The 13,655-nt window shown below is 42.8% G+C and overlaps 1 protein-coding gene across 1 annotated transcript in view; it reads left to right on the forward strand.

The window, feature by feature from the left end:
* LOC129840984 (uncharacterized) overlaps window positions 1-12,894 on the forward strand; it is a 50,659-nt gene extending 37,765 nt beyond the window's left edge. The window contains exons 5-7 of the mRNA XM_055909062.1: window positions 730-841; window positions 2,662-2,789; window positions 10,669-12,894. Of these exons, the coding sequence (XP_055765037.1) occupies window positions 730-841; window positions 2,662-2,789; window positions 10,669-11,616 (1,188 nt within the window). The 3' untranslated portion in view covers window positions 11,617-12,894. The remainder of the gene's footprint in view (window positions 1-729; window positions 842-2,661; window positions 2,790-10,668) is intronic.
* Window positions 12,895-13,655: the final 761 nt, after the last annotated feature.

Raw genomic sequence — 13,655 nt, forward strand, 5'->3', positions numbered from 1 at the left:
GCCTGGCTCGCTTGCATTATCAAATAATGTTGTATAACCAAGTAGCTACTACCTAGTACCTGTTATCTACTTAGCTAATTACTCACCAAAATCAGTTGTTTGACGGTTGACATGCAGCAGAATTGACTGTGTCGGATGTAATTCATTCCTGGCCATATTGTTGAAATGCATTGGAAGTTTGCATCATCTTTATGTTAGGCCATTTTCACTCCTATTTGCCGTGCTTTGGACCCATATGCAGACTTGACAACAAATGTCCACATGGCAGCTGGACCACAGCTGGGGGGCGTGTTGTCTCTGGGCAATTGGGCATCATTGGCAAAAGTGGGCAAGTAAGTAATCCAAACCGTCGTGACGAACTCACTAACAAAACTCAGTTTTGGATGAGACTGACTTTATGACCAAAAGTATCATATTTACACTTTGTAGGCAATTTTGACACTAGAATGACTGTCATATCGATGCCACATAGGCCGTTTAAAAACAGAGAACTTGGTTCTAAGCTAAGGAGTTGACCTTCAAGTGTGGGACCATGCCTTTAAATGATCAAACCATTAAAGAGTGTCAAGTAATCAAATCTACTAACACGTTTGCATAGTATCAAATCAATTAACATGTTTGCATAGTACTCATTGAAATCCCTCATTGCCCAATCAGAAGATGCTCCATAGCAGGGTGCTCATATCAGATTTCTTAATCCAACATCCTCTCACTCTGTATCTCTTACAGTCAGTAGACATGGAGGATGGGAAGCCTGATCTGCTACTAGTCAAAGAGGAGACAATAGAAGACGGACCAGAGAGCATTGACCTGCTGAGTGGACTTAAGATGGGGGAGCAAGGTAAGGTTGACAAACAGTGCATTCAGAAAGTACTCAGACCCCTTCATGTTTTCCACATTTTGTTACGTTACAGCCTTATATTAAAATTGATTACATTTTTTCCCCTCATCAATCCAATCCATACACAATACCCCATAATGACAAAGCAAAAACACGTTTAGAAATGTTTGCAAATGTATAAAAAAAATATAAAAATATATCTCACATTTACGTAAGTATTCAGACCCTTTACTCTGTACTTTGTTGAAGCACCTTTGGCAGCGATTACAGTCTTCTTGGGTATGACACTAAAAGCTTGGCACACCTGTATTTGGGTAGTTTCTTCCATTATTCTCTGCAGATCCTCTTAAGCTCTGTCAGGTTGGATGTGGAGCCTCACTGCACAGCTATTTTCAGGTCTCTCTAGAGATGTTAGATTGGGTTCAAGTCCCGGCTCTGGTTGGGCCATTCAAGGACATTGAGAGACTTTTCCCGAAGCCACTCTTGCTTTGTCTTGGCTGTGTGCTTAGGGTTGTTGTCCTGTTTGAAGGTGAACATTCGCCCCAGTCTGAGGTCCTGCGCGCTTTGGAGCAGGTTTTCATCAAGGATCTCTCTGTACTTTTCTCCGTTCATCTTTCCCTCGATCCTGACTAGTCTCCCAGTCCATGCCACTGAAAAACATCCCCTCAGCATGATGCTGCCACCACCATGCTTCACCGTAGGTATGGTATTGGCCAGGTGATGAGCGGTGCCTAGTTTCCTCAAGACGTGACACTTGGCATTCAGGCCAAATAGTTCAATCTTGGTTTCATCAAACCAGAGAATCTTGTTTCTCATGGTCACAGTCATGTAGGTGCATTTTGGCAAACTCCAAACGGGCTGTCATGTGCCTTTTACTGAGGAGTGGCTTCCGTCTGGCCACTCTACCATAAAGGCCTGATTGGAGGAGTGCTGCAGAGATGGTTGTCCTTCTGGACGGTTCTCCCATCTCCACAGAAGAACTCTAGAGCTCTGTCAGAGTGACCATCGGGTTCTTTGTTACCTCCCTGACCAAGGTCCTTCTTCCCCGATTGCTCTGTTTGGCTGGGCAGCCAGCTCTAGGAAGAGTCTTGGTGGTTCCAAACTTCTTCCATTTAAGAATGATGGAGGCCACTGTGTCCTTGGAGACCTTCAATTCTGCATACATTTTTTTGTACCCTTCCCCAGATCTGTGCCTCGACACAATCCTGTCTCGGAGCTCTACGGACAATTCCTTCGGCCTCATGGCTTGATTTTTGCTCTGACATGTACTGTCAACTGTGGGACCTTATATAGACAGGTGTGTGCCTTTCCAAATCATGTCCAATCAACTGAATTTACCACAGGTGGACTCCAATCAAGGTGTAGAAACATCTCAGGATGATCAATGGAAACAGGATGCATCTGAGCTCAATTTTGAGTCTCATAGCAAAGGGTCTGAATACTTATGTAAATAAGGTATTTCTGTTTTTTTTAATTTTTATACATTATCAATAATTTACAAAAACCTGTTTTTGCTTTGTCATTATGGGGTATTGTGTGTAGATTGATGAGGGAAACATTTATTTAATACATTTTAGAATAAGGCTGTAACGTAACAAAATGTGGAAAAAGTGAAGGGGTCTGAATACTTTCCAAATGTACTGTACATATAGCCTACATACAGTAACAGATCTTCAATGGGAATAGTGATGCACCTGGCTTTTATTTTTTCTTCATTTATAAAATGAAATCAATACAACCTATCTTTACATACAAAAACACACATTATAACGTATGATTAGAGTTCTCTGCCATGTTTGTAAAGTCTATTTTGCCTGCAGGTGGTTGGCTGGAGGCTAACAGAGAAGACTGGGCAGCCATCTTAGATTCCCAGAACCAGGCCGGTGCAGCCAGGGACCCGGGGGACAACATCACAGAGCAGGCCAGGACCAGAGGCAACATAGTGGAGGTCAGTGGATGGGACAGCATCCTCAACTCTGGGCTGGGGAACAAAACTGTTAACCACAACCAGAAACAGACAGTCAAACACAAAACAACATCCGATCTTAGTTAGGGATGGGCATTTGTCTGGCACGGAGGGAGAGAGAGAGAAAGTAGCCAAACCTGACTAAGGCTGGTTAGACAAACTTGTTGCTGCCATAGGTTATCTATCATATCATCTGGTAGTGCCTATCTTGACTCCATCAAATTGTTTGTAAAAAAGCTAGCTAACTACAGCAGTCAGCTAAGTAGCAAGGCCAATTGAAGCTATTTTGCTATGCTCCCTGTACATTTACATTTACATTTAAGTCATTTAGCAGACGCTCTTATCCAGAGCGACTTACAAATTGGTGCATTCACCTTATGACATCCAACATGTCTACAACTCTATTCATATGAAACAGCCTACCTGTTGGATGATCAGTGAAGCCTACTCCTCATTTAGCCAACTTAATTCTGTAATTTTATTCAATTTTGCATCGATTAGAAATCTCCCTCTCAATGTAGAGCCGCTTTGATTGATTACAATAACAACAAGCTACACCTGTTTTTTGTTTTTTTAATATAATGGTCCATCCTTGTAGGCTATGTAGCAACGTCACATAGATCATTTTATTTATTTATAGACAAAGCCTTTTCATTGTTAAAATAGACATAGATTTTTTCTCTCTCAGAAATGAATACTTTCCCATGTAATCGAATATTAATGTCTGTTGATATTCAAATATTTTAATAACGTGCCCATCCCTAATATTAGTCTTCATGACAACAGACTGGCTGAGACCAGGGGGAGGCGTAGATTTGGTCTGAGGGGACGGGGATGTGTCTGTATGTGGCTAGAGAGAATGGACACAGACTCCGTCCTAGTTGTGATTCAGAGAGACTGATGGTGCCTCAGGTTAACCCCCTAACACAGTGGTATTCAAAGTTGGGGTCACAACTGAAGTGGGGTTGCCAATATTTGTTTTTAAATGCATTTTCTGTATATGTTTTTTTTTTAAATGAACAGTACGGTTTATTGTATGGGACAATATACAAACATTTTTGAGAAAGGTAATTTTAACGAGTAAATTTATTTTTTCGTTTGTTTTAATTTTGATAAGAGATGAAAATGTAATGCTTTTGACATTATTTGTTCATGTAAAAATCGAAATATACCGATTTTAAGGTTGTGTCATTATATTTGGGGTGGGGTCACAAGTAATGATTGCAAAAAAATTCCTTCAGCCTGCATAAGATACAGCCTTCAGATACATAAGATGTATCAACTGGAATATGGACCCTGCGATAACACAGACACTCCCTGGCCTTCATTTTCCTCACACTCTCCCTATGTTAAACCAGACCTCAGACAATGCCAGTTCCTCAACACTAAACGACTACACAAGCTCATTGACAAATGACAGTAGGAGAAACTGAATCAGTAAAGGTGGCAGAATAAAAGAGAAGCACTTCCCATGTTCGTTCTGTGAGAAAGATTTCAGTTTTCCTAAACAGGTGGAGACCCATCCGAGGATGCACACGGAAGACAAATTATTCTGCTGCCATCTGTTTCTGGACAGTTTCTCTGACTCGTCCAACCTGAAGATGCACCAGAGGGTCCACATGGGAGAAATCTTACAGCTGCCCCCAGTGTGAGAAGAGGTTCTCCAACCAGCACCTTTTGAAGATGCACCTGAAGGTCCACACTGGAGAGAGGCCGTTTGCCTGTATGCACTGCGGGAAGAGGTTCTCAGAGAGGAGTTACCTCAGGATACACCAATATAAAATGCACACGGCCCATGTAATGTAGTACTAGTTAGTTTGTTGTTCATTCTGTTGGTTTTGGATATATAGAGCCCCACAGTGGAGTTGTCATAATACCCATAGAACCTAGTGGTCAAACAGGAAAATGGTTACAATCTTTTTTCCACCATTCATTTTTCCCATAGGGGATTTTAAAAACACTTAAGATAAGGTCTGTGCTTTGTGGAGGCTTACTCTGGCGTGACATTTTGATAACCATGTGTCATGACTTGCCCTGTTGGGTGAGGATCATAGGGCCAGACCCCCCCCCCCCCCCCCCCCTCTCCCCCACCAGTTTTATGACCGGCCGTAAATACCGTGTAGAAACTCTGCTGTTGGGTTTGGCAGGATTGAGGGGAAAGAAACCTCTTTGTTACAAGGAGATTTCTCCCGCCAAAACGGTAACATCAAAAGGTTGAATAATGAAACAATATTTCTATAATCCAAAACTGTTGGAATGGACCGTGTGTACTTAAAGACTAATCTTGTCGAATTCATTACTAATTGGTGATGTAACTAAGGACAGTAGAACAGCATAACTGTATATCGGAATGTGTATATTTCCCAGTGATCATATTCACATCCAAATGTTGGGGAACTGATATGATTAAATATGAAACTATTTGTGAGAAGATGTGATGTTCGCCTTCTAAATGAGAGAATTGTTTTTCGTATGAAGTCTTAACCAAGTCAGTAGCCACGCCCACGTGAGCACAGACATTACAACAAAAGGAGGGAATGCCCCTTTTTCCTCGAGTGCTTAAATAGGACTCGTGACAAAATGTACATTAGTCAAGAAAACTTAAGGACGGGAGTCTCCACTTTGAAATGGCTACCACTCTATAGACCAGTTATGTGCAGTTCCAGCCTAATACGTTACAAATGGTTAAGAAATCTACAAAACTAAAGACTACACATTCACAGTCTGCAGCTGTATATGTAAAATAGAAACTTGACCGAAGACGAGAGGAGAACATTTCCCTATTGAACGACCATTGGTATGTCTGACGTATCCATTATAACAGACACTTCAAGAACAAAGGGAACAAGCTATGACTACAAAGGACATGGTGACCTCTGGTGGACAACCAGAGACTTACACAACCAGAGACTTTGTCGACTGACTCTCCAGAAAATGGACCGGCGGTTTCAACAGGGAGACAACAGCGCCATACAATCGTAAATATGTACATTGCAATTATTTTCGAATTAATCAATCAATCAAATGTATTTATAAAGCCCTTTTTACATCAGCCAATGTAGTGCTATACAAGTGCTATACAGAAACCCAGCCTAAAACCCCAAACAGCAAGCAATGCAGATGTAGAAGCACGGTGGCTAGGAAAAACTCCCTAGAAAGGCAGGAACCTAGGGAGAAACCTAGAGAGGAGCAATGCTCTGAGGGGTAGCCAGTCCTCTTCTGGCTGTGCCGGGTAGAGATTATAACAGTACATGGCCAAAATGTTCATAGATGACCAGCAGGGTCAAATAATAATAATCACAGTCGTTGTAGAGGGTGCGAACAGGTCAGCACCTCAGGAGTAAATGTCATTTGGCTTTTCATAGCCTAGCATTCAGAGTTAGAGACAGCAGGTGCGGTAGAGAGAGAGAGTCGAAACAGCAGGTCCGGGACAAGGTAGCACGTCCGGTGAGCAGGTCAGGGTTCCATAGCCGCAAGCAGAACAGTTGAAACTGGAGCAGCAGCAGGTGGACTGGGAACAGCAAGGAGTCATCAGGCCAGGTAGTCCTGAGGCATGGTTCTAGGGCTTAGGTCCTCCGAGAGAAGAGAGAAAAGAGAGAGAGAGAGAGAGTTAGAGGGAGCATACTTAAATTCACACAGGACACCGGATAAGACAGGAGAAATACTCCAGATATAACAGACTGATCCTAGCACCCCGACACATAAACTACTGCAGCATAAATACTGGAGGCTGAGACAGGAAGAGCCGGGAGACACTGTGGCCCCGTCCGACGATATCCCCGGACAGGGCCAAACAGGCAGGATATAACCCCATCCACTTTGCCACAGCACAGCCCCCACACCACTAGAGGGATATCTTCAAACCACCAACTTACCATCCTGAGACAAGGCCGAGTATAACCCACGAAGATCTCCCCCAGAGCACAAACCAGAGGGGGCGCACAGGAAGATAACATCAGTGACTCAACTCACTCAAGTGACGCATCCCTCCTAAGAACGGCATGGAAGAGCACCAGTAAGCCAGTGACTCAGCCCCCGTAATAGGGTTAGAGGCAGAGAATCCCAGTGGAGAGAGGGGAACCGGCCAGGCAGAGACAGCAAGGGTGGTTTGTGTCTCCAGTGCCTTTCCATTCACCTTCACACCCCTGGGCCAGACTACACTCAATCATAGGACCTACTGAAGAGATAAGTATTCAATAAAGACTTAAAGGTCGAGACGGAGTCTGCGTCTCTCACATGGATAGGCAGACCATTCCATAAAAATGGAGCTCTCTATAGGAGAAAGCCCTGCCTCCAGCTGTTTGCTTAGAAATCTAGGGACAATAAGGAGGCCTGCATCTTGTGAGCATAGCGTATGTGTAGGTATGTACTGCAGGACCAAATCGGAAAGATAGGTAGGAGTAAGCCCATGTAATGCTTTGTAGGTTAGCAGTAAAACCTTGAAATCAGCCCTAGTCTTATCAGGAAGCCAGTGTAGAGAGGCTTGCACTGGAGTAATATGATCACATTTTTTGGTTCTAGTCAAGATTCTAGCAGCTGTGTTTAGCACTAACTGAAGTTTATGTTGTGCTTTATCCGGGTAGCCGGAAAGTAGAGCATTGCAGTAGTCTAACCTAGAAGTGACAAAAGCATGTATTAATTTTTCTGCATAATTTTTGGACAGAAAGTTTCAGATTTTTGCAATGTTATGTAGATGGAAAAAAAGCTGTCCTTAAAACAGTCTTGATATGTTTGTCAAAAGAGAGATCATGGTCCAGAGTAACGCCGAGGTCCTTCACAGTTTTATTTGAGACAACTGTACAACCATCAAGGTTAATTGTCAGATCCAACAGAAGATCTTAGTTTCTTGGGACCTAGAACTTGCATCTCTATTTTGTACGAGTTTAAAAGTAAAAAATGTGCCGCCATGCACTTCCTTATGTATGAAACACAGGCTTCCAGGGTGGGCAATTTTGGGCCTTCACCATGTTTCATTGAAATGTACAGCTGTGTATCGTCCACATAGCAGTGAAAGTTAACATTATGTTTCCGAATGACATCACCAAGAGGTAAAATATATAGTGAAAACAATAGTGGTCCTAATACATAACCTTGAGGAACACCGACATTTACAGTTGATTTGTCAGAGGACAAACCATCCACAGAGACAAACTGATATCTTTCCAACAGATAAGCTCTAAACCCAGCCAGAACTTGTCCGTGTAGACCAATTTGGGTTTCCAATCTCTCCAAAAGAATGTGGTGATCGATGGAATCAAAAGCAGCACTAAGGTCTAGGAGCACGAGGACAGATGCAGAGCCTTGGTCTGACGCCATTAAAAGGTAATTTACCACCGTCACGGGTGCAGTCTCAGTGCTATGATGGGGTCTAAAGCCAGACATTTCGTATACATTGTTTGTCTTCAGGAAGGCAGTGAATTGCTGCGCAACAGCTTTTTCATTTTTTTTTTAGAGCAATTGGAGATTCGATATAGGCCGATTAGTTTTAAAAATATTTTCTGGGTCAAGGTTTGGCTTTTTGAAGAGAGGCTTTATTACTGCCACTTTTAGTGAGTTTGGTACACATCCGGTGGATAGGGAGGTGTTTATTATGTTCAACATAGGAGGGCCAGGCACAGGAAGCAGCTCTTTCAGTAGTTTAGTTGGAATAGAGTCAGCGGCCTTTCATGTTGAAAGTATTAGCATTTCCATGAGCATAGTTCTTTGTCTTTTCTCCCGCTCTTTCTTACATGCCCCTCCCTTTTCACTAATGTACTTGTCCACTTGTTCAGTTGTGCACCGGGGCCTCCCACTCGTTCTATTCTGGTTAGAGACAGTTTGTGCTGTTCTGTGAAGGGACTAGTACACAGCGTTGTACGAGATCTTCAGTTTCTTGGCAATTTCTCGCATGGAATAGACTTCATTTCTTAGAACAAGAATAGACTGACGAGTTTTGGAAGAAAGTTCTTTGTTTCTGGCCACTTTGAGCCTGTAATCAAACCTATAAATGCTGATGCTCCAGATACTCAACTAGCCTAAAGAAGGCCCGTTATATTGCTTCTTTAATCAGGACAACAGTTTTCAGCTGTGTTTAAACCTCTCTAGGGTATGTGGGACGGTAGCGTCTCACCTCGTCAACAGCCAGTGAAACTGCAGGGCGCCAAAACAACAGAAATCCCATAATTAAAATTCCTCAAACATACATGTATTTTACACCATTTTAAAGATACACTTGTTGTAAATCCAGCCACAGTGTCCGATTTCAAAAAGACTTTACGATGAAAGCAAACCAAACGATTATGTTAGGTCAGAGCAAAGTCACAGAAAAACACAGCCATTTTCCCAGCCACAGAGAGGAGTCACAAAAAGCAGAAATATAGATAAAATTAATTACTAACCTTTGATGATCTTCATCAGATGACACTCATAGGACTTCATGTTACACAATACATGTATGTTTTGTTCGGTAAAGTTAATATTTATATCCAAAAATCTGAGTTTACATTGGCGCGTTATGTTCAGTAGTTCCAAAACATCCGGTGATTTTGCAGAGAGCCACATCAATTTACAGAAATAGTCATCATAAATGTTGATAAATACAAGTGTTATACATGGAATTTTAGTTCCACTTCTCCTTAATGCAACCGCTGTGTCAGATTTCCAAAAAACTTTACGGAAAAAGCAAACCATGCAATAATCTGAGTACGGCGCTCAGATGACAAATCAACCAAAGAGCTATCCGCCATGTTGGAGTCAACAGAAGTCAGAAATAGCATTTATAAATATTCACTTTGATGATCTTCATCAGAATGCACTCCCAGGAATCCCAGTTCCACAATACATGTTTGTTTTGTTCGATAATGTCCATCATTTATGTCCAAATTCCTCTTTGTTGTTTGCGCGTTCAGTACACAATCTAAACTCACAACGCGCGGGCAGGTCCAGGCAAAAGTTCAGACGAAAAGTCATATTACAGTCCGTAGAAACATGTCAAACGAAGTATAGAATCAATATTTAGGATGTTTTTAACATACATCTTCAATAACGTTCCAACCGGAGAATTCCTTTGTCTTCAGAAATGCATTGGAACTCAACTCATGGCAGACCTTATTCAATCCCCTCTCATTCTCCCCCGCTTCACAGTAGAAGCATCATACATGGTTCTAAAGACTGTTGACATCTAGTGGAAGCCTTAGGAAGTGCAACATGACCCCATTTCCACTGTATCTTGGATAAGCAAAGGGTTGAAAAACTAAAAACCTCAGATTTCCCACTTCCTGGTTGGATATTTTCTCAGGTTTTTGCCTACCATATGAGTTATGTTATACTCACAGACATCATTCAAACAGTTTTAGAAACTGCAGAGTGTTTTCTATCCAAATCTACTAATAATATGCATATCCTAGCATCTGGGCCTGAGTAGCAGGCAGTTTACTCTGGGCACGCTTTTCATCCGGACGTTAAAATACTGCCCCCTACCCCAAAGAAGTTAACATACTTGCAAAAGTGTTTTCTAATGATCAATTAGCCTTTTAAAATTATAAACTTGGATTAGCTAACACAACGTGCCATTGGAACACAGGCGTGATGGTTGCTGATAATGGGCCTCTGTACGCCTATGTAGATATTCCATAAAAAAATCTGCCGTTTCCAGCTACAATAGTCATTTACAACATTAACAATGTCTACACTGTAATTTCTGATCAATTTGATTTATTTTAATGGACAAAAAATGTGATTTTCTTTCAAAAACAAGGACATTTCTAAGTGACCCCAAACTTTTGAACAGTAGTTAAGAGTATAATATCATGTAATGTTTTGTGTGTACAGCAGAGTTTCTTATATAAACCTTTATTCTCTTCTGTACAATTTCTGTTTACAGTCTGCAGTCCATGAGGACCTGCTGATATCCGGTGTTGCTGGCAGGCGAGACTGGACCTCTGAGGCGGCTGGTCACAAACCTTGGCTCCGGATCAGGACCCTGGATCAGGAACCGTCACTTTTCCTTTCCGAGTCAGAAACAGAACCGAACCATGAGGGACAGAGACTCCACCACAACCACCACACAGAACACAACCAGTGGACAGGTGGACTAAACAACCTCAGTCCTGGTGGTCATCAGATAGACAGAGGCTCCAGTCATGGATCCAGTCTGCAGCCCAGACCCTTCTCTTTACAGTCTCAGTGCAGGGATGAAGCAGGGCCTGCGGCTGATAGAGATAGACCCTCCTGTTCTTATGATACAAACACCACAGTATCCATGATGAACAGAGCAGGTCACCCTGGGCTTCAGTCTTCACAGAGAGTAGTGGGAGACACCCCCGGTGAGAGTCGAACAGGAAGTCTGTCTTCTCCTTCAGGATCTTGTCTAATGCCTGGTGAATGGGTTCATAGAGGGCCTGGACCTGGGTCTAGCCTTCCTCAGTTACCTCATGGTTACCCCACCAATACAGACAGGATCAGGATGAGCGTTCACCACAAGAGGTACCTATCCTATAACACAGCACACAATCCCAACAACACCCAAACAATGGCTAGAGGTCAAGGAGGGAGCTTAAAGACTAACCACCTGAGGGGGGTGACTCCTGCTTCTGCCTCATCTGGTGTCATTGGGTCACAACGTGGGAGGCCGTGTATTAGGACAGACGCCGACAAGCCATACGCCTGCCCCACATGTGGGAAGCGCTTCGCTAGGGCAGACTATTTGAGGGAGCACCAGACCGTTCACACCAAGGACAAGCCCTTCAAGTGCAAACTATGTTACAAGAGCTTCTCCTTCCTGACTAACCTTATCAGACATAGGAGTGTCCACAACCGGGAGAAATTGTAGCAGTGTGACTCGAGATGTACGCAGGGGATATCTGGGAACTATTCTTAAGTTGACATATACAGTGGGGAGAACAAGTATTTGATACACTGCCGATTTTGCAGGTTTTCCTACTTACAAAGCATGTAGAGGTCTGTAATTTTTATCATAGGTACACTTCAACTGTGAGAGACGGAATCTAAAACAAAAATTCAGAAAATCACATTGTATGATTTTTAAGTAATTCATTTGCATTGTTGTAACAGTATAACTGTAGTCCGTCCCCTCGCCCCGACTCGGGCGCGAACCAGGGACCCTCTGCACATATCAACAACAGTCACCCAAGAAGCATCGTTACCCATCGCTCCACAAAAGCCGCGGCCCTTGCAGAGCAAGGGGAACCACTACTTCAAGGTCTCAGAGCAAGTGACGTCACCGACTGAAAGGCTGCTAGCGCGCACCACCGCTAACTAGCTAGCCATTTCACATCGGTTACATAGTCATGGCTCTATGTAGTACTGTGCGCCTCCCATAGTCTGTTCTGGACTTGGGGACTGTGAAGAGACCTCTGGTGGCATGTCTTGTGGGGTATGGATGGGTGTCTGAGCTCTGCGAGCATTTTAAACAGACAGCTCGGTACATTCAGCTTGTCAACACCTCTTACAAAAGCAAGTAATGAGGAAGTCAATCTCTCTTCCACTTTGAGCCATAAGAAATTGACATGCATGTCATTAATGTTAGCTCTCCGTGTACTTTTAAGGGCCAGCTGTGCTGCCCTGTTCTAAGCCAACTGCAATTTTCCCAAGTCCCTCTTTTTGGCACCTGACCACACGACTGAACAGTAGTCCAGGTGCGACAAAACCAGGGCCTGTAGGATCTGCCTTGTTGATAGTGTTGTTAAGAAGGCAGAGCTGTGCGTTATTATGGAAAGACTTCTCCCCATCTTAGCTACTGTTGTATCAATATGTTTTGACCATGACAGTTTACAATCCAGGGTTACTCCAAGCAGTTTAGTCACCACAACTTGCTCAATGTCCACATTATTCATTACAAGATGTAGTTGAGGTTTAGGGTTTGGTGAATGATTTGTCCCAAATACAATGCTTTTAGTTTTGGAAATATTTAGGACGAACTTATTCCTTGCCACCCATTCCGAAACTAACTGCAGCTCTTTGTTAAGTGTTGCAGTCATTTCAGTTGCTGTAGTAGTTGACGTGTATAGTGTTGAGTCATCCGCATACATAGACACACTGGCCTTACTCAAAGCCAGTGGCATGTCGTGAAGTAAAGATAAAGTTTAAATGGGCCGTATAACCGTTTTTCTTCTCCAGAAAATCTGCAATCCAAATTAACCTATCCCAGCCACCATCTTTTTTGGGAAAGCTCAATTGATCCTGAATTTGGGCATTTCAAATGTATTGCTATGCTCAGACTTCATGATGTAAGGACTAAGGCAGGGGTGTCAAACTCAATTCCTGGAGGGGTGAGTATCCGTTTATTAGTTTGGAACTCTCACCTGGTTTTCCAGGTCTCAATTAAACATGAATTCAAAGGTAATAACCCAGTAGACAAGCGTCTCTCCTGGAATTGAGTTTGACACTCCTGGACAAAGGTGTTGGACTGGCTTCCCCAAGGAGTCCCAGCCTGGCTACCCATAAAATGTTATTTTGTAGGATAGTGTGCAGTTATACTGTAGATAGAATGATGGTAGACTGATGATATGCAGACACTATAAATTACCAGTAGGGTGGATTTCACCAGAATGTCACCTTGGGGGAACATCACATCAAGGACAAAGAACACCTTATCCAGGTTTGCCAGCCTGGGGTGAGCACCACCCAAGATGGCTCTAGGTCTGGTGGGTCCTGTCTAGTGTGTCCTATCCATGACCTATTAATGTAGACACAGAGAATGTGGTTGCAGAGCATAAATACAGTTATTGCAGGACACCATTACAGGCACCTTTCTGATGCCAATTAATCATTTGATTTAAAAAAATAAAAAATAACTTTCCATCATTCACACTATGAAAATAGATAGTTGATAAGAATAAGCTATCCAAT

The sequence above is a fragment of the Salvelinus fontinalis genome, chromosome 42 (genome assembly GCF_029448725.1).
Source record: "Salvelinus fontinalis isolate EN_2023a chromosome 42, ASM2944872v1, whole genome shotgun sequence".
In the NCBI taxonomy this organism is placed as follows: domain Eukaryota; kingdom Metazoa; phylum Chordata; class Actinopteri; order Salmoniformes; family Salmonidae; genus Salvelinus; species Salvelinus fontinalis.